The sequence below is a fragment of the Cupressus sempervirens genome, chromosome 8 (assembly GCF_028749045.1).
Source record: "Cupressus sempervirens isolate cs-2001-9-10 chromosome 8, ASM2874904v1, whole genome shotgun sequence".
In the NCBI taxonomy this organism is placed as follows: domain Eukaryota; kingdom Viridiplantae; phylum Streptophyta; class Pinopsida; order Cupressales; family Cupressaceae; genus Cupressus; species Cupressus sempervirens.
Window position 1 is genome coordinate 197,075,658 of NC_143125.1, and position 21,298 is coordinate 197,096,955.

The 21,298-nt window shown below is 34.8% G+C and overlaps 1 protein-coding gene across 1 annotated transcript in view; it reads left to right on the plus strand.

The window, feature by feature from the left end:
* The first annotated feature begins 227 nt into the window (after positions 1-227).
* Positions 228-21,298, plus strand: part of LOC149542198 (transcription factor TGA2.3-like) — a 29,855-nt gene continuing 8,784 nt past the window's right edge. Inside the window, exons 1-6 of the mRNA XM_089797217.1 lie at positions 228-602; positions 1,628-1,743; positions 2,005-2,078; positions 2,195-2,398; positions 2,970-3,035; positions 3,147-3,206. Coding sequence (XP_089653343.1) covers positions 490-602; positions 1,628-1,743; positions 2,005-2,078; positions 2,195-2,398; positions 2,970-3,035; positions 3,147-3,206 — 633 coding nt within the window. The 5' untranslated portion in view covers positions 228-489. The remainder of the gene's footprint in view (positions 603-1,627; positions 1,744-2,004; positions 2,079-2,194; positions 2,399-2,969; positions 3,036-3,146; positions 3,207-21,298) is intronic.

The window sequence follows — 21,298 nt, forward strand, 5'->3', positions numbered from 1 at the left end:
GGAGAATACGTCACCGGATAAATCTCTCACCTGCCGGAATAACGCACGTGCGACGGCACGATTCGTTTTTGCTTAAATAGTCTTCCCCCATTGTGCCGCTGCCTGCCTGGTAATTTGCGCTTGGTGTGAACGGGACGGGACGTCCCGCCCGGCGTTGAGCAGTGCGCAATAAAAAAAAGTGGAAAAAAAAGGAGATTGAAAGGGCTGTTTGAGAGAGAGAGAGGGGGGTGATTCTTTGATATTTCTCCGGTTGGAGCATCCAGGGAGCGGTAAAACTGAGAATTTTAGGCTTTTTTAGGCGTGAGGAGTTCGAGTCCGCGCAGAGGATGGGGGTTTGCATCATTAGCAGTGACAGCTGAAGAGAGGAAGAGAGGAAGTGGAAGATTTCCTTTTCCGTGACATAGATTTTCGTCACTCTCGACGGGTTTTCGGTTTGTATTTTTCGAAAGGAGGCAGAGGAGCTGAGGGTTTGGGGCGTATGCGGCATGGATGGCCGGTAAAAGCGATCATCAGGTTGCGGCGCCGGCTGTAGACAGTTTTTTTGTTCGACGGGATAATTTCGGCATGCAGAGCTTCGCCGCGCCTCCTGCCTCGCATACAATGTATGATAAATGTTCTGGTTTGCCCTGTTTTTGGCCTCTGTTGGACGAGGTTGTGTTTTTTATTGAGCAGCTGCATGCTTGAGGAGAGGATAATGGAGAGGACCGTGGAAAGGATTTTATTTGACTATTTGGCTAACTTAGCGCTTAAGCTAAAAGTTTGTAACAGTTTGCATAAGTCGTTCAAGCTAAGAATTCTTCTAGATCGATTGGTTTTGAAGTCCTTTGCTGAAAGTAAGGGCAAATTGCCTGAAATACTGGTCTTCCGGACATGCTAATGAAAGATAGACTTTCAGCAAGTAAAAAAACAATTGTTTCTCTTTGGTGTTTGACCTTGAAACTGTTGGATTGGCTTGTCGTTTTATTTGTGATTTTCGTTCCGAACTGTTATTGTATGTAAATGAAATAAGGAATCCCTGTTCGTTATTGTTGCTTTTTCCACATTAGTAACGGATGAAAAATTTGTATAGATCGTCTGCAAATATGTCCTCTGCAAAAACTGAAAAGTTGCCCTTCGAAATACAAGGCTCTTGGACACTCGAATGTCGTAAATTTTCAGCAAATATCTTTTTATTGGCGGAAACCATTAATCATGTAAAGATGTTTTGGTTTTAAAGTTTGAGAACATTAGACGGAGTTTACTCTTGTATGTGATCTTGGTTCAGAACACTGTTTGTTTGTCAAACGTAACGAGGTTTTAGTTCTCGCCTTTGTTTCTATCTGAAGTGCTTGAAAATAGTCGAAAATCGATATAGATCGATTTGTTGTTAAAGGTCTTTTAAAAACTCCCAAATTTCCTGTAATAGGAGTCTTTCCGCCACATGTATATTGCTCGTTTCTTTTCATCCTTTAAAGTATTTGATTTTGTTTCGTTAACTCATAAGTGTTAGAATGATATCCCCGTTACTAATGATTGTAGTTTGGAATGCCGTTTATGGGAATCGTATGATTTGTGCCTCTCAGTATCAAATACTAGGACATTTACTTGTTTTCTCAGCCTGACACTAATTTTTGTTTTCACGTTTCAGCGGTACATTTGGTACGGACGTTGGCAAACCTTATCAACCGCGAGTTGTTGATGTTGGCGAGCTTGAACAGACTGCTGGTTTTAATCTGGATGATGTGGCTGCTCTTACCGCCAAAAGTAGGTTTTTTTCATTATCTTCCAAAAAATTGCGATGTAATGGGTTTTATCCATTAACGTTTCAATTTAGAACAGCGATTTTCCAAAATTTAGCATGTTGGAAAAGTTAGATGATATCGATAAGGACGATTAAATTTTTTTACGATACGGAATGCTGGAAAATATAAAGCTGGCTTTTCAATGATGCTAAATGAATCTTATTCTTTACTGAAGTAAAAGAATGACGTCTACTTATCTGTTACATCCTGTATGTATGTGAAGGTTCTGGGCTGAATACTAGGCAGGTCCTCAACATCAGTCATTCTGGGCCGTTACAGACTGCTAATTTGGGCAGGGTAAGATCCATTTCTTTATGTTTAAGTGAAAATTTGGGACGTTGAACAGTCAATCCGTGTTTCATTAGCTTCAGTCAATTTGACGTTTGTTAATGTTGTGTGCTTGGGAAAAGCAGTTGCAGCCGCCGTCTGATTTTACTGCCCCTTCAGTGAATACTGTGGAGTCACGGCATCATTCCTCTAATCGGGGAGCCGAATCAAACTTTGTAACGCCACTAAATAGTCGGAGAGATACCTGGGAAGATTCCGTGATGGCTGATACAAGCCCACGGACGGATACATCCACAGATATTGATACTGATGATAAAGGGAATCAAAAGGTGAAAGCTCGTTTCTTGCACAGAAGTTTTTGTTGTCAAGAACTTGCTTAATCAAAATTTTATCTGTAGCAGCAATTTCGGAATCTCATAGTGTTTCTCAATATCTCACTTTGAATGCTGCTCCTATTTTCTATTTCGAAGCATCTGCTTACGAAAATACCCAGGCAACAGATTGGCTTTCTAGTCAGTCAGTTTTTTCATGTGATTATATTTTATTCTGCTCATATTGAAAACTTTTTTCAGTATAGAATGAATCCAGTGTATCTATCTTCAATCGATATGGAGGTAAATTATCACAAATTGATAGTTTCAGTACATACGTGTGGAATGAAATATCTATATCGTAAATATTTTTTCTTTTTTAGACTTTGCATATCGACATGATTTTTTTTTTTTTTTTGGTAAGAAAGTGCTTTTAGTTCTTTGGGACATCCTCATGACTTTGTAGAAATTGTAAAAAGCAACATTGCGGGGAACGTTTAAGGTTTATCTGTTTTAGTTTTAGTTGGTTTCTTTTAAGTGTCAAAAGTAATAATGGGAAGCTTAAAACTGTTTGCTATTATGAAATCAGTTGGAACTTGCCCAGCACGGAGGCAGTTCTGGAGATCGGTCAAATAACAGATCTGGGGATCAAAAGGTCAGTATTCTGTAGCTCGCTTCTTTTGCTTAAAATTTACTATATATGGTATATGGTACTGTATGCAATAAAACTAAGATTCTGTAAAAAATATTTGTTTGGTCTATGCAGACACTCCGGAGGCTTGCTCAGAATCGTGAGGCAGCCAGAAAAAGTCGCTTGAGAAAAAAGGTAAGCGAGATGACAATGTGTGTTCTTGGCAAAATATCTTGCTGTACGTTTTATGTTAATACTGTATTGAGAGTGTTAAAATATTTACTTGAAGACTTCTAGTATATTGAAAACCTATATGAAACAAAGCAATATATCGAAAAACTATCTCAATCAAAGCATTATATTGAAAGACTTATCTTGAACAAAGGAGTACATTGAAAACCTATCTCAAAAAAGTCAAACTAATCTCTTGCTTAAATTTCTTTTGTGAATGTTATTTTGAAAGGAAAAATATATTGTAAATCAGTAGTTAATGGAAATGTGTTTAAAGTTGTCAGGCACAAAAAACCATTACACAAAGTAAAATATTTTGCAATCTATTGTGGCCCTGAACCTACCTTGTAGAGTTGATATGGTTGTATTTATAGATCTCAAAAATTCCTTATGGTTGGTACCTTGTAGAGTTGACTGACATAGTTGCATTTATAGACCTAAAAAATCCCTTATGGTTGAATTTTGTCATTTTTTTTTGTTAACATTATTGTAAGGTGATTGCACTTAGATTTGTTGCTATCATAATGAGATTATGCATGCTGGATGGCCATGTACGCATTTTCTACTGCCTATCAATGAAATTTGTTTCCATCTCCTCAATCTTTTCTGCCGATTACCTACTCCTGCACCAGATTTCATTTTTTCTGATTTGCCAATCTTTGTATGAGTGGAATCATGCCTCATGCTGTGCAACAGATTTGCTCTGTTTACATTATGAATCTTTCACTTCTAAATGGAAGGATCTAGCTTTTTTCCTCATTGTTTGAGTCGGGATGAAGGATAGGATAGACTTTGTGCACCATATTACTAAGATCTAAATATGTATTTATGGCAAATTATATTGCTGTCTGTTTGTGTTTGGAGTATTGCTTTACCCAACATTTGTTCCTTGGGCCATGCACCAAAATTTACATATTGAAAAGATCGACACTTATTAGAAGATACTGATTTATGTATAGCCACAAGCAATGGTACTGCTAATATTGTCTTATTTACCATGGGATGACGATAGTTGCTGAGAGAAGAAGTGCCCTCTCAAAGGATAACCTTTCCCACTGGCACTTCCAAATGGCATATCCAAAGAAAAAGGAATATCTATAGAACAATAAAAATGCTTTGTCAAAAGCAGAAATATGAAGGATATAGATTTCACAGTCATGTGCATTGACCCAAATCATGATATGCCAATAGGCAACTAGGGACTGGATGCCATTATTAAGTACTTTCACAATAGAAAGCTTAAAGTGTTTAAAAATTGGTTTGTAGCAGACTACCATCAATTGTTTACGTGCCATGTGTAAAAAAAATGGAGAAGAGGCTGATTACTATACCTTCTCAATTTCCTTTAACATGGTTCCATGATCTTTGGTGAGAAAAAAATTAGAGTGACCTTTAGCAATTTGTATTTGATGTCAAATCTTATTTAATGTTTCTTTCCCACCGCTACTACAACCATAAGTATCATGGCATCTAAGAGAAACAAGATGCTTAAGTGAAATGATAGGGAGAGGTTACCAAAAGTAGATATGGTAAAGTAGAATCAAGTCACAACCTTTCTATCAGCGCAAAATCTTAGTTGTCAGCTTTGGTACCAAACTGAGTGGAGTTTGTGGTCTGTGAAATTTCTTTGGGGTTGGGTTCGTTTTTGGTCCATCTGTACTCAAAACATGTAAAAGTCATACACATGCACACACACCTTTGCAGCCTTAAAGTAGGAATTAAGTTTAGAATACCACATAACATCATATGGTCAACAAGGTCACCATAAGCTTGAATGTCATTTAAAGGCAAAGCGTAAATGATCAATTATTTAAACTAGTCATTGTTCAAATTTAAAGTTCAAAAATAAAATATAATATGAAGTTCAACAATTTGTTCTTAGTGCCATATAGATTTAATTAATAAACACCAGCATATAAAACTTAAAAAACATCAAACAAACAACACATGCAAAAAAAACAGAAATAACATGGAAAACATCTAAGGGAAAAATGTAAAAACCATGGTGAAACTATTGCTTTAATTAACTTCTAACAAATTGTAGTTAACAACCCACGTATGATCTTACAAACATTAGTTTCAACTTATTAGAAGCAGAAAATCCCTCAGAGCTCTGGTCAATACATGGCAGCAACTTCCAACAATAGATTCTGCTTGAAAATTCTTCTGTACCTTGCTTTAAAAAAAACTTCTTTGTACTCTGCTCAATCTTCATAAATCTGGTCTTCCTTTCTTTTCTTTTCATCACCCTCCATCTCCAATTTTAGATCATTAAAAAAATCTTTCACTTCCCTTAATTGTTTTATTAATATCCATTAAACTCTTCAAGAGTAAAACCTATTCTAAATGACACTACTGTTTGGATTCTCAAAATGAGAGATTTTTAAAATATCCTGGGTGCAAAAACCTGATCATGAAACTTAATCAAATCTGCATCTAATCTTTTTTTTAAAGTCACATTAAATCTTGTTTTTAGGACACATCAAAGCTTTTTATTTAATGAAAATATCCTGGGTGCAAAAACCTGATCATGAAACTTAATCAAATCTGCATCTAATCTTTTTTTCGAAGGCACGTTAAATCTTATTTTAAGGACACATTAAAGCTTTTTATTTAATGACATAAATTAGATGTGGCTTGTCCTATCATATCATTAAACATTCTTGTTTATATTTAAAACTGACAACTAGCTTTATGTGAGATTTGCTTAGTAACAGACACTAGGCAAAGTCTTTAAAACACAGCAGAATTTTCTAACAGCAGGTTCTTATATCCTTTTTCATGTATCAAGCTTTGACATCAATGACAATTGTCTAACAGCTGTATGTGTGAAAAGAGACACAAGTTAAACTGCACATACATTTAGTTGTTTGCCCCTTCGAGTGCCATGCGTTGCTCTTTATTGAGCAGATGAAAGAATTAGTGCTCCAGTTCTGTTTAGATGTAGATGAACTGGCAACCGTTGAAGTTAGAGTGAATAGACACATTATAAAGTAATAATGGAACTGTAAAAATTAAAAGAACCTTTTTAAAATCATTAGGGGTTTTAGGTGTTGGTATTGTTGGTCATGGAAACCATCAAATTTTGAGCATTCATGAACTTATCATGAAGAGCTTTATCACTTTGATTAGTGGAGTACAAAATCAATGAACTTGCTCGTGTCTACATCTTGTAAACCAAGGTCAAGTAAGAGTCTATGAAATGTCGCTTCGCAGCCTTCACTGACTTCATCTCTGTATGGAGCAGTCTTTGTTGGCGTTGCAAGAATCTCAAAGTACTAATATTTATGACTCATTGCAAGAGCAAGAAAGTGTAGTGTGGTGGTCATCTTTCTTTAATAGTTTTGTGCACTTGTTTGAAGATTTTTTTGCTAGGGTCTTACTCTTTCTCATTTATGTAAAACTAAGGAGATACTCCACATGATTCTACCGAGAGTCATCTAGAATCATTTGCTTAATATTTATTGTCCTCTTCTGTTGCTTTGCCTGCATATGGATCAGGTTTGTCCAATGACAGTGATAGAAGCGTGTCTTTGATCTTCACAACTCATTTCAAGATGATTGAGCTTGAGCAAAAATGGTCTCCACAATCTTTTCAAAAATAAATTACAAGGTTTGCTCCCACTGCCACTGCCACCGCCACTGGCACTGCTACACCCACCCCACCTTATTATAACAAATTTTAAAGAAGAATTAGAATGCATTATCAAATTACAGTTTAAGTAATGAAGTACAAATAATACAATATTAAATAATAAAAAGGATTCAGAAATATAAAATTACAATGCTTCACTTACAGGAAAATGATCCAAATACACTTTGTGATTTGTGGTGATTGATGGTAAACATTTGGATCTCGGCAGCCTTTGCCTACAATTTTTGCTTCAATCTTGTTCCCAATCTTTTAAAGATTGATTTAGTGAACTACAGAAGGTGTCCTAAAGACATTTGAATGGTGTTCTTTAATAAACGACCTTACAGATCTATGATTCTTTGCACTGTTTGTTTATGGCTTGAATAATTTTATTGGCTCCCACTTTCTCAATGGTTGCTATGAGGATATTAGCAATATAGTGGCCATTGCTCATCCCCTCTCATCCACAACAATCAAGAATATTGCATTTTAGAGAACATTGCTACAAAATTAATCAAGGGCCAATTTTTATAATATTTTTGCTCATAAAAAACATTGAACACCCTTGTCTCGATTCATGACTTTTTTATGCGCTTCAGTGATTCTTCTACAAATTTGACCTCTTTGTCCAATAAAATGCCACACTTTTTAATAATCCAGGCCCTTGTCACAAACACTTGGTTTATATGAGAATTGCCAAAGCCTTTTAAAGGGACGTAAATGGCAAACTAGGGAGGCTATACAACGTGCAACCTTGTAAGCTATGTCACAAGGTTGACTGAATTTAATACTTAAAGTTTAAATATTGGTGAATTTAAAGAAAAACTAAGAAAATTGTTGCAGTTGACCTTAAGCTCTTTCTAAAAAGGTGCTTAGTTTTTTATATTAAAATATATTGAAAAAACAAGAAGATTCCTTATCTTGTTAGTCTGTTGGTGTTTACAATTTGTGCCACTTGTGTTGAAATTGTTTTCCAACATGGTGACCATATGCTGTTGCAGATTCAAACCATCTTGTTGGTCAAACTGTTGCAATATTATCAATTCATGTGATTCAGGGAAGTTGGAATGAGTTTGGTGCTGGTCACTGAATGTTTCATGTGAGCTTGGGAGTTTGTGTGGAGGCAATTGCAAATCTGATTTGTGATGAGGTTTTGTGGCCTGAACATAAATGCATATGGTTCTCCATACCTAGAGATAAAGCTGATTGATGATTGGAGATTTGCATGGATTGCCAAAATATTGGATACATATGTTTCTCCATACTTGGATGCATTCAATTTTCCTTGCTTGCCCTCTCATTAGAGATTTGCATGGATTGACAAAATATAGGATGGAAGGCCCTATCTCTTTTGTCGGCTTCAAAATAATTTCTACTTTTATTCATTTGCTTTGCTATGTTACTTTTTGCCTGCGTTTTTGTATTCCAAATTCTAGGTTTTTAAAATTGTTTCTTGTCATTAACAAAATAAAATAGATTCAATTCTATAAGGTGAATCAATGCTTGGAGGGATGATTTATTTATATATTCAAAGGAATCAATATTTTAAAACATTTAATCTATATTTTTAATTTACTGTATTTTAATACTTAAATGATAAATTCTTAACATATTTGTAATAGTTAAATCAAAAGTTTCATTTTTTATGGTAGTTGAAGTCAATCACAATTTTTATTTCGCAAATGTTAATCATCGCTCAATTTCACAAGCATGGATTTTGTGACATAGCTTGTAGGTAATCGAAAAATATTTGAAAGGAACGGTATGATTATGCCATGTTACCTGGTTTCTGCAATAATGCTTCCATCTCTTGTTGGTTTGATTCTGCCCTTGGTTCTGGATTGGGATGGCCTGGGAGTTGACCAAGATCTGTACCCTCGGTACCCAGAGTGCTTGCAGTTGATCCTGGGTGAACCTTGGATATACCTGGGAAGGAACAGGATCAGGATCTTAAAGTCCACTATGTATAGATGGGCATCTATATATATATATATACACACACACACACACTAACATTTAAATTGCTTCTGACGGTAATCTGTGAAGGGTCATATGATATTTTTCACATTTGTTTATTGTTAAACTAATATTCTGTGGGGATGAGGCCCAGCTTTCTGGAAGATTTTGGAAATGGGGATGGACTTGGAGTAATGGACAGTACTGGTGATGCATCCAGCATTTTTAATGAGACTGGGATGTCCTGGAGCCCCACCCACAGCCACAGTAGTTGATGTTAGGAAATCAAAAAGCATTATAATAAGGAATAACCTCTTTATGACATGATTTTAGAATAAAAAAAGTTCTTCTTAGATTCCAAAGCCAACATTTAATACCAAAATCAACTTCTCTTGGTTAAGTACTGTGCACCAATGCCAAGAAAGTAAATTCATGTTAAAGTTTTGGAACCATACAATTTGACCCAAATAACTTGTATATCCATTGAGCATTATATTGGTAAGATCCATACAAAAAACCAGACATTTACTGGTGTTAGGCATTTGTGTTAAATCTTGAAGTAATTCAATTCCACCCATCTGCATACAACAAGTATCAAAATGCTTTTTTATTTCCAATTCTTTATCCTCAGTTTTGTGAGGAGCTAAACTAAGGCTCATGCCAGTTAAATTGTTCCATTCAAACAAATTGTTGATTGAGCTATAAAATTGAAATCATCGGTTATAATGTTGTTCTCAATTCTTATTCAGAATGTCTCTTGGAGGTCCTTTCTTGATCAAATTTTCTCAATATCAGTTTATTGGTTATATAATTACATTACATATGCCATATGGTTTCCATGGAAGATTGAAATAAATTTAAAGAGTATCTATTAAGTCATCACTATAGAGGGCTTCTCCCAAAATAGTCAACAATTTAAAATTTTAATGTTAATTCATTTTCTTCCAGTTGTCAATTGAGAAATTCATGTCCAAGCCTACTGTCCAAGCCTACAGTACAGAACCAAGTGGGCTTCTCCTGAAACAGTCAACAATTTAATGTTAATTCAATTTCTTCCTGTTTTCAAATGAGCAATTATGCCCAAGCCTACAGACAGTAGAGACCCAAGACTTTATTGACATTTGTTGAAAATATGTTATAATTTACTTGAATATCAAATGCTACGGGCATTCTAAAGAAACATGTCTGGGTAGGATATTGAGGGGAGGTCACCTAGGGGTAATGTTAGAAAAAAAGATTTTACTTAGTTTCCAATCCCAATATTCTTGGCTCACAGCTTGTGCTCATGTCTTCCGGATACTCATCTGTTTAAAAGAGATCTCTTTCCAAACTACATAGGACCAGCAGACACATCACTCAGGGTGGTATCAGGAGGAATCTAGTGTTACATATTTTAGTCTCCTCATTCAATTTTTTTTACAGAAAGGCATTCCAGTCCTATTAGTTATGAAGAGTGAAGGATGACCGTGTCATTGATCATTGCTCAATCAATGTAGATAAAGCTTGTAATGTCATATTTACTCTGGAAATTCAATCTTCATCAGGGAAGGGACCAGAACCTTATTCTAGTTTGCTTAAGTTATCTGCTAAGTAGCTTACAGGGTTCAGTATTTGGCTTAGTTACCGTATTCGTGCCCGGGATGCTGGATTCGGATTGGATCCAGATTCAGGCAGGATTCTTGTTTTGAACTGTGGATCTGTCTGGATCTGCGGATCGCGAATCTGGACAAATCATCATTCCAAAACAAGGTTCCTGCACGAATACACGCAGATCCCCATGAATCGAACTGGAACATGAATCCCCAAGGACCTAGAGGCCATATATATATATATATATATATATATATATATATATATATATATATATATATATATATTTCCAAGTTTGGCCTCTATTTGCACTCACAAATCCTCATGAATCTTAATGGGAAAAATAAAAAATCAGGAATCCACAAATCCAATTCACGTGCCAGAATTGGATTCATATACTGAACTGGTATCATTTGGTAATTGGTAAAAAAATATCTTGGTGTTGGGTTTGTTTTGGGTCTGTCTGTGCTTAAGAGATGTAATTATAATAATATAATTCTATACATATATGCATACTTAAAATAGGGAGTAATTTCATAATACAAAAAGCATTGTATAATTAATAATAATAATAATTTATCAATTAACAAAATCACCATAAAATAAAATAAGACTTCAACATCAATTTGTTAAACTTGAATGTCATGGTAGATATTCAGTGCTCAATATTAAAATAATAATACCAGCAATCTGACTCCTGGTTTTGCACAACAGTCATCACCATTCCCATGTTGAAGTCAAATCAGTTTGTCCTAGCCGAAATTAAAATACATATTCATTTCAGTTTTTTAATCTGAGATTCCAATACCGTCTAGGCTGTTCCTTATCTAGATTAATTTCCAGAAAGATTAAATTATTTTGTTAATTAATTTATGGCCTAGATAATTAATGTAGAGATTCTTCATCTCTAGGAAGACATTTTATTTTGTCATATGCACATGTTCCATTACAATTTAGTAAATTAGTGTGTATTACCATTTAACAGCTTAAATATTTTTCTGAATAAAAATCCTTTAGCTTGGTAAGGGCAGTCATGAACAGGAGGATGAAAGAACCAGAAACATATAATAACAAGTATGTTGTGTGCTGTTGGTTGGACAGGTGCTCAAAGGCCAGAGCATTCTTTTTCCCTTTTTTATTTCATCTGTTTTCCCCTCATTGTGGATTTATTTGCAGAAACCATTCTTTCAGTTTGAAACTTGCTTCTTATTGTGGCTTTTGTCCACAAAAGAGCTAATTAGAGCTCTATTTTCTGTATCAAACTGATGCACAAATAAACTGTTTATTTTTTTGTTTGTTTAAAATTGTTAGAAAAAGGGTACTTAACAGTTACACCAGGCAAAAAATAAAATAAATGGGCTCATTCTTATTATTATTGGGTTGTGGTGTGTTTGTCACTGGTTTGTCTCAGATGGACCCATAGTCTTATTTACATGCCCAATCCGACCCAGAATCTGGACTGGGTATGAACTGGATCTGGTTTGTGGGAATTCATGAGATGAACTGGCACATTATGTTGTGTATTTAATTTTTAATGGTTAGTATGCAACCTAGAAATCACTATGCAAGATCTAAACTCAAACTACTATGAAAGCTCAAATTTCAAACCAACATGATAACGATGCAATAATGGGAGATGAAAGTGCTTGAGACAAGGCCTCTATTTATAGGCTTGAGGGAGGGCTTGGTGAGGCCTCTATTTACTAATTATTGTAACCTGTCACTAAGATCTTACTTTTTTGTTGTTGTCCCTGAGAGTGGAATCCTGTTCTCTTGTCCCACTACGAACATTCTGAGAGAAATGATTTATAATAGGCTCGTGATCTAGGATTCTGTGAGAAGCAATTGGGACAACCTTAATCTTTTTGACAGATTCGAAGATGTGCATAAATTTCATGGATAAATTATTATTAAATAGTCTGTAGTCCTTAATCTTGCCTGGTAGGTTACTAGCAGGGTAAAGCACCCAGAAACACAATTTAAATAGAAACCAGAAGTGGTATTGACTCTTGTCAATGACCAACAATATTACCACAAATAAAGTGAAGGAAACTTGTCGTTGGGAGAAAAGGTACATTTGACTTGTTCTATAACTTAAATCTTTAACAAGATAATGATTCAGTTTAATTGTCCAATTCATGCTGCAATAAAATGTTTTGTAAGCTGCAAAAATGCAGATACTTCACAAAACTAGATTTATTATCAGAAGCTGGTTCCTAAATATTTCTTTTCATCAATAATGGTTCTATGAAATAGTCAAATTATATCAACATGCTGTATGCTCTTTTAGGTGTTTTGTGAATATCTGATCCTTGGCTAATTTTGCTTTCAGATTAGGATATTGTGTTGGGACATAGGTATTTTTCGGTAGTTAAGAAAATCAACACATTCCAAGCTAAGTTGCGAGGAACAGGATTGGATGATACTGCTTGATAGTTGGAACACTTGTGAATTGCATTTTTATGGCTTTTCTAACATCCCCCTTTTTAATGTTTAATAAAACATACTTAATATAGAATCCTATGAATTTTATATTCAAATTCATTTGCATAGTAAAATGTTATGATATGTTGCATAAGCTTCTATTATTTTGTCAATGATATTAATAGCAAAAAAATATTATATGATCAATTTATATAAAAACTTGTTATTTATTTCAAACCGCACGTCTATATTGTGGTCAATGTTCTGACTAGAAATTCAGTGAATAGGTGAAATTGTTAGGTGATCTTTTTAAGATCAGAACTTTTGTTCAAAGTATTTAGGCAAAATAATATTTCAACTTCTATTAATTGAAAACTGAGCTCGGACGTGTTTTCATTTAAATGTCTTTCTTCAGGTAAAAAATTTAAACCCATACTAGCAAACAGGTGATATGATTATGAATTTATAATTTTATGCTCCTTGATTTCTCTAGCATCTTGATTGTTAATGTATAGATTAGTTGAACATAAATTACAAAGATTTATTAATGAATCTTGTGTGGATATTTATGTTTTTCTTATATGTTTAGATATTCATATACATTTGTAATTATATATATATATATATATATATATATATATATATATATATATATATATATATATATATATATAATAAATCTTGTGTGGATATTTATGTTTTTCTTATATGTTTAGATATTCATATACATTTGTAAATATAATAAATCTTGTGTGGATATTTATGTTTTTCTTATATGTTTTTATATATATATATATATATATATATATATAATTACAAATGTATATAAATATCTAAACATATAAGAAAAACATAAATATCCACACAAGATTCATTAATAAATCTTTATAATTACAAATGTATATGAATAAATTAATGTTATCAACTGCCTTGTTAACATTCCTGCCATTTAATATTTCTCCCGTCGGCATTAGAAAGGTTATCGGGGGTGACTATTGTGTCACGCCCGATAGACGTGACTCAAACAAGAGTCACGCCTATCGGTCGTGACTCATGGTCAACCCTCCCATCTATAAATACTTTACCTCCGCTGATCATTAAGCACAACGAACACATAAGTTACTAAGTCTTCGAGTGCATATAATATAAACATTTTTCTTTTGCATTCCTTGATTATCATACAATATTATAATCAGTTCTTATCTTGGGGAACTATTCAGAATAGTATTACACTTACAGTCTGATACACTAACATGGTATCAGAGTAGGTTTAAAGAAGCGATCCAAAATCAGACTTTAGTCAAATATAATTCTAATATGGTGAACGGCATGAGACTAGAAGATGGATTAGAAGGCGATTCAGATTTTGCAGGTTGGAAACTATGACTAAAACTCATACTGAAAGAACATGGCCTAAATAAGTTCATTGAAAATTCTGACCCACCACCCAAAGGAAATGATGAACTGGAAAAATGGGAGAATGACAACAATAAAGCCATGAAGCTCATTGTGGATGGTGTTAAAACTCATCTACTTCATGTAATCTCAGAACTAGACACTACACATGAGATGTACAATGCTCTTGGAAATATGTTTGAGATAAATAATGCTGTTCGGATTATCATATTAAATAACAGAATGTCAAATATTAAAATGAATAAGGGAGAGAAAATTTCCTCATACTTTATGGGAATAACTGAACTTTGAAATCAACTCTCTTCAATAAGACACATCTGTGATGGAAAGGAGTTGACAATAATGGCTCTGAAAACCCTTCCATCATTATGGGATACTTTCAGACAAGGGGTATGCTCTTGTTCAAAGTTCCTAAATTTGAAAGACTTAAATCTAACTGCATACAAGGAGAGTGTATGCAAGTAGCTCGAGGCCAAAATGTCTCCTCCTCAAAAAAGGATTTACAAGTTCTCTCTACTCAAGTAAATAAGAAGAAAAAGAAATTCAAAGGGAAGAGAAAGCAACTTGATTTCTCCAAAATGCAATGTTTTAGATGTGATAAAATTGGAGAAATCAAGTTGATTTCTCTTAAAACATTGCAGATCCTAATCTACATTACAAGGTAATACAGGGGGATATGTTAATTATGGTTTTATATGTTGATGATCTTTTGATTTCAGGAGAAGACCATCTTATTGACAAATGTAAACAAGATCTTATATCTGAATTTGAAATGAAGGACTTAGGAATATTGCACTATTTCATGGGACTAGAAGTATGGCAGCATTCAAATGGAATCTTCTTAAATCAAAGGAAGTATACCTTGGACCTACTCAAAAGATTTGGCATGTCGGACAGCAAGGCAATGAGGACTCCTATGGAAACAAACTTCAAGAAACTCAAAGAAGAAACAAAAGATTCTGAGAATGTTGATCGTACTCTATATCGACAAATAATTGGTTCTTTAATGTATTCGGTAAATACAAGACCAGACATCAGTTATGTTGTAAATTTTCTTAGTCAGTTCATGTGTGAACCTAAACAAACTCATTTAGTAGCAGCAAAACACATCCCTAGGTATCGCAGTGGTACAATTGGATATGGTCTCAAATACACTAAAACTGAACTAAATCTAAGCGGATATATAGAATTTGACTAGGCAGGAAATTTAGAGAATTGTAAAAGCACTTCAGGATGTTGTTTTACCTTAGGTTCAACAATGATATCTTGGTTTAGTCGGAAGTAGTCTTTAGTAGTACAAAGTTCTATAGAAGCCGAGTATATAGCTGCATCTATGGAGCAAGAGAAGTTGTATGGTTGAGAAAGCTTCTATGTGGATTATTTGGAAAACCACTTCCACCTACTACTATTTATTGTGATAACCAGAGCTGCATCAAACTATCTCTTAATCCAATATTTCATAATAGATCAAAACACATCAAAGATAACATACCACTATGTTCGAGATATGGTTGAGAAGGATTTAATCAAATTGAAATATATTAGTACAAAGGATCAAATTGTAGACACTCTTACCAAACCATTGGCTAAGACAAAGGTGGAACATTTTTGTAAAGAACTTGGTATGATTGTAAAATCTGAGGAAATGTCTCAGAGAAATTGATTATTGTACATTACATATATTATATAAATTTATGAAACCTGTGTTAATCATTGAGAAGTGACTGACTTCAAAATGATTTCACTTGTATTAGGAAACCTCTGTTACATATATTATATAAATTTATGAAACTTGTGTTAATCATTGAGAAGTGACGACTTCAAAATGATTTCACTTGTATTAGGAGAAGTTGTTGTAAAGTGACGTCCTTACAATAAGTTGTAACATGATTCATTTTGTGTAATTGTTTCATGTAAAGGCTTTATCTTATTAATTTTAGATATCATTAAAATCGATTATCTACAAGTTGCTTGTATAGATATATTTTTGGTACTTGGTGAATATCTTGCCTTGATATTTTGATAGGCCAATACCACACTAAGTACTTAGTGAACATCATTCAGTTGATGTTTTGATAGGCCATTACTCAAAAGTGCTTGGTGAATATCATATGATTGATGTTTTGATAGGCCAACGCTCATGTTACATAATGTCAAATATAAGTTGATGAATATCATTTTGTTGATGAATCAAACTTATCTGACATTGTTTAAAGAAGTCTTCTGATCAGAGACTTCTTCTGTGTGTTTATCCTACTAATCTAAGAGGGAGTGTTAATGTATAGATTAGTTGAACATAAATTATAAAGATTTATTAAATGAATTTTGTGTGGATATTTATGTTATTCTTATATGTTTAGATATTCAAATATATATATATATATATATATATATATGTTATCGACTGCCTTGTTAACATTCCTGCCATTTCATATTTCTCCCGTCAGCATTAGAAAGGTTATCAGGGGTGACTATTGTGTCACGACCGATTGACGTGACTCATCACGCCTATCGGTCGTGACTCATGGTCAACCCTCCCATCTATAAATACTTTACCTCCGCTGATCATTAAGCATGACGGACACATAAATTACTAAGTTTTCCAGTGCATATCAGTGTATATAATATAAACATTTTTCTTCTGCATTCCCTGATCATCATACAGTATTATAATCAATTCTTATCTTGGGGAACTATTCAGAATAGTAATACACTTACAGTCTGATACACTAACATTGATGATGGATCATGTAGCATGATCCGAAATGTTGATGTAAAATTTGCACATAATCAATTCCAGAAGCATTTTTACCATATCTATGGATTGTGGAAATCCGGAAATCCGACAGATCTTATGGATGAATTTGTTTGAGAACTGCTGAATTTATAATTTTTTCTGCAATGTTTTGAGGTTGAATATGTTAACCTCTAAGAATTGAAACATGAAGGTGGGCATGTTAGCAATTTTTATAATTGTACGTCACTCTATTCTTGTGATCAACAGATTCTCTAATATTTTTTTTGCAAATTGAGAAGAATTCACTCATAATGATTGCATCTATTATATTATTATAAATACATAATTATAATTCCTAAGTTACAATGTCTTTTTGTCAAGGATTCTTTTAATATGTACGAGCTTGCATTTTTAACAGCAGGTTCTCTCTCATTTATTGATGGAGGTTTCTATGAACACCATAGTTGAAAAACATGGGACATAGCAAAACCTCAGCAAGCCAAACATTTGACATGGATTTGGGACTCTGGGAAATTGGCAATTTTTTAAACACTAAAGAAACCTTATTTTGTAAATATACTAACTACTAAATAATCTAAAAACATGCATAAAATTAAATTTACACAGGTTCAAGTGGGTTTTCGTTTTTAAATAGATCAAAAAATAAGTTCAATTGACATAACAGTGTCATATGATTATAAATTACATTTCGACAGGAATTCGCTTTTGGTGAGACTCACTAGAAATTGGTATTTTGCTGAGCCCTATCAAGTTTTGCTGGGTTTTGCCCAAGTCCCGAGTCGGACTGGCGTTGCCAAGATAGAGTATTGTTTCTATGATACTAACAATTCATCTTCAGGAAACATGGGCACAAAATGGATTTTTTTTCCTTTTGAAACTAGAATGGAAATCTGGGGTTGGTAGTGCCCTTTCTGGGATCCACACCGCCCCTTGTGTGTACCTTGAATACAAGTGCTCAGAGACATTAGACCTTCTATCTCCTCTTTTCACAACATGGGGGCCCTATGCCCAATTTTTTGATAATTTGGTCCCTCTGCTACCTCAGGAAAAGGAATTACCCAAGGTGGTAATCATTAATACTAGGAAAATGTTAAACAGGGCAAGGGAGCTACATGGATTCTTCACAGGAAAGATGCAATTGATCCAAGGGAAAATGAAGACAATTGCTGTAGGGATCCCCAATTTCATTCCTGTTATTTTAGATAATAATGGAGCTTTCAAGGAATGGCAAGAATTGTTTTCTTCTTTTGTACCATGCAATATAGGGCAGGGTTGAAAAGTGTAGCCCCCCACCAAGCACAATTTGAGGCCTTCAGTCCCCACCAAGCACAAATGAAGGCTTTCAGACCACATGGACCTTCATGGTGCACACCTTTTATCATAATTTTGGAACTCGAAAATATTAAATATGTAAACCACCATTTATGGTAAGGCTTATTTGTCTGCACTAAGTGTGTTTTCTTACAACCTTGGTTTCTTTTGGTGAGTTATGTGTGAGTTGGAAAAATATTCATTGATAATTTGGTGGTGAGATTTTGGGCAAGTAACTTGCCAGGTTCTGTTTATATATGTGTATCCATTGCACTTATAATCTATGATAGATGCAATATTTATGGTTCTATTGGTAATGGTACTCTTAAAGATTAGGCTGGTGCCTTACTCCAGTTCACAACTAGTAGTGCATCTGTTATATGCTTAGTTACATGGGTTTGTCCTCCATCCTTTCCTGCCAGCCTGTGTACGAACTGGTACCTGGTTTGGGTACAGTTCACGGTCTGGTCTGGCCAGGGTTCAATTTCGGGGACCCCGGCTCGAACTTGGTGCCAAGACAGACAGACCTGGGCAAACTTGTCTAGCCCAGGTCAAATCATGGTTGAACTTGTGTGAACTGAGCCTCGTGGCTGACCAAAACGTGTTTCTTTTTACAAATTCAATAAACTTTTCACATCCTTAACCCTAGAAAGTGTAAGTGAAAGTCTTATGTTGTCTTGTAACTTGAAATACATGATCACTAGTCATGATGCTATGATTACAAGTTTTATATGGTATTTTTGTTGTTCAAATCATACGATTTTATGATACTATGTGACATTCTAATTTTAGCTCATGCTTTTAGGCTTCATAAATATGTATATATATAAGTTTTTAAATAATTTTTACATGATTTTGTACAAGCGAATTCAAACCCCTTTCCAATATTTTGCTGTACTGGTGAAACAAACGGTTCTTCAAATTCAAGCTGGTAATAGCTTTGATTCTCGATTATTACAGTTGGTACAAACAGTGCAACCGACTTGTTTGAATTTTTAAATTCATTCCATTCTAGGTTCCAAGGACTCATTTTTAGCGAGGATTGATATTTCAAATCAATTCTCAGAATCTTGCAATTTTTCAGACAGCTCATGTTTGTCGCCCCCAAATTAAAGTGACCAACTATTCCATATTCCGCTAATACTTTTAGCTTTCTTATGTATGAGTATTTGTCTCTCTTATTAATTTGATACTTCATAATGTTTGTCTAATAGATTTGACGATAGATGAGGTTTGTCTTGCACAAAGTTCTTGATTGATACTTCATATTGCTCTCTGTTTCTTACAACCTGCTTTTGGTTTTTTTGTGTAATTTTAAACTGTCATCACTAAACCTTCCATTTCAAGCACTGAAAACAAATTTCTTCCGATACTTGAATTTTATTAACAGTAATGATAGAGTTAAGGTTTGTGCATGAATTCACATCTAAAACATAATGGACTGCCAGGATCTGCACAATGCATGCGCTGAAGCTGTTTTGACAGTAGCAATTCATCTCACTGTACTGGGCTATCTTTATAAGTTGAATCCTCATAAGTTTTGATAAAGTGAATATTTTAAGGATGCAAAGTAGAAGTATTTGTCAAATTTGATGCATGCATGTGGTCTAGTATGGCCTTGTGCAGGGCATTTATATGTCTAGTTGGGCAGCCCCTCCTCCTGCAAGAAAAATAAAATAAAAATAGCAGACTGTCATGATTTGCACAATGCACGTGCTGAAGCTGTCTTGACAATAGCTATTCATCTCCCTGTACTGGGCTATATTTATAAGTGGAATCCTCATAAATTTTGATGAAGTGAATGTTTTAAGGGGTGCAAAGTAGAAAAAAATTTCTAATTTGATGCATGCTTGTAGTCCAGTATAGCCTTTTGCAGGACATTTATTTTCTTTTCAGTTTGCTTTTCATTTCTTGGTTGATGCATTTGCTATGATTTACCTTTGCACAGTAGTTCTTGGAGGCCATCAACAGCAATACTCATTTTATAGGATGTAAGCTTTTATATGGTTAAAACTTAATTTCAGAACCTATGTTACTGGTTCTTTGCACATGGGCCCTGGTGTTGGGGCTGATCCACACACAGTTTCGTCTGGTGGGGGAATTGTCTAGAGGGTGGCTTTCCTGAGCAGGTTTGTCCCAGATGAACCTGCAACAAATCCACATTGAGTCCAACATCAAAACATGGTTTCTCTACTTAATCTCAGAAAAATTCAAAATTGTAGTTTTTCATCTGATACCCAAATCATAATCTGGAACAGGGTTTTTTGTCACTTGTTCTCCTCTGTTGTGATGCATTTGGTTACTGGTAGCATTGGCATCAGAGCTGTGTCCTTATTTTTTCTACTTTGTATCCATGTTTTCCCTGCCATGTGCTGTTTTCCTTGTTTGGGAAATTGTTTGAAGACATACTTGGAGTTTGAATGGAAAGAGTCTAGAATTTCATCCAATTTAGATCTTTGTAGCCTTTGGGCTTTGTTCGAAAAATTGAAAAGCTGTAGATGGACTTGTTAGCCACTTTTGCCCCCATTCAGCCCATCACAGATAACCGATCTGAGATCTTCTGTGGGCTGGATTCTTTTACAATGTTTTAACCCGTCAAAACTGCGGCCAACCTTTGTGTTGTTTGTGTATCGCTATTTTGCAGGGGTCACTTTTCTGCCTTCGCAAAATAGTGAAACCTTCTATTGTTTTGCTATTTCGCAGGAGTTCTTCTTGACACTTTGCAAAATAGCAACACCAGCTCAGTTGACCCTTTGAGAAATAGCAACATCAGTTTAGTTCAGTATAACCCGGGTGTGCACACCCGGGTCAAAACCCCAGCGCACCCGGTGCGGGTGCGTCACACACCCAAGTACCCCCATCGGGAGTTTTTCCGCTGCCGCACCCCCGCCGCACCGGTCAATCACCCTGGGGGGATGCGGTGCTTGGGTGTGCAGGTGCTTCTTGGGTGCTTCTTGGGTGCTCCTC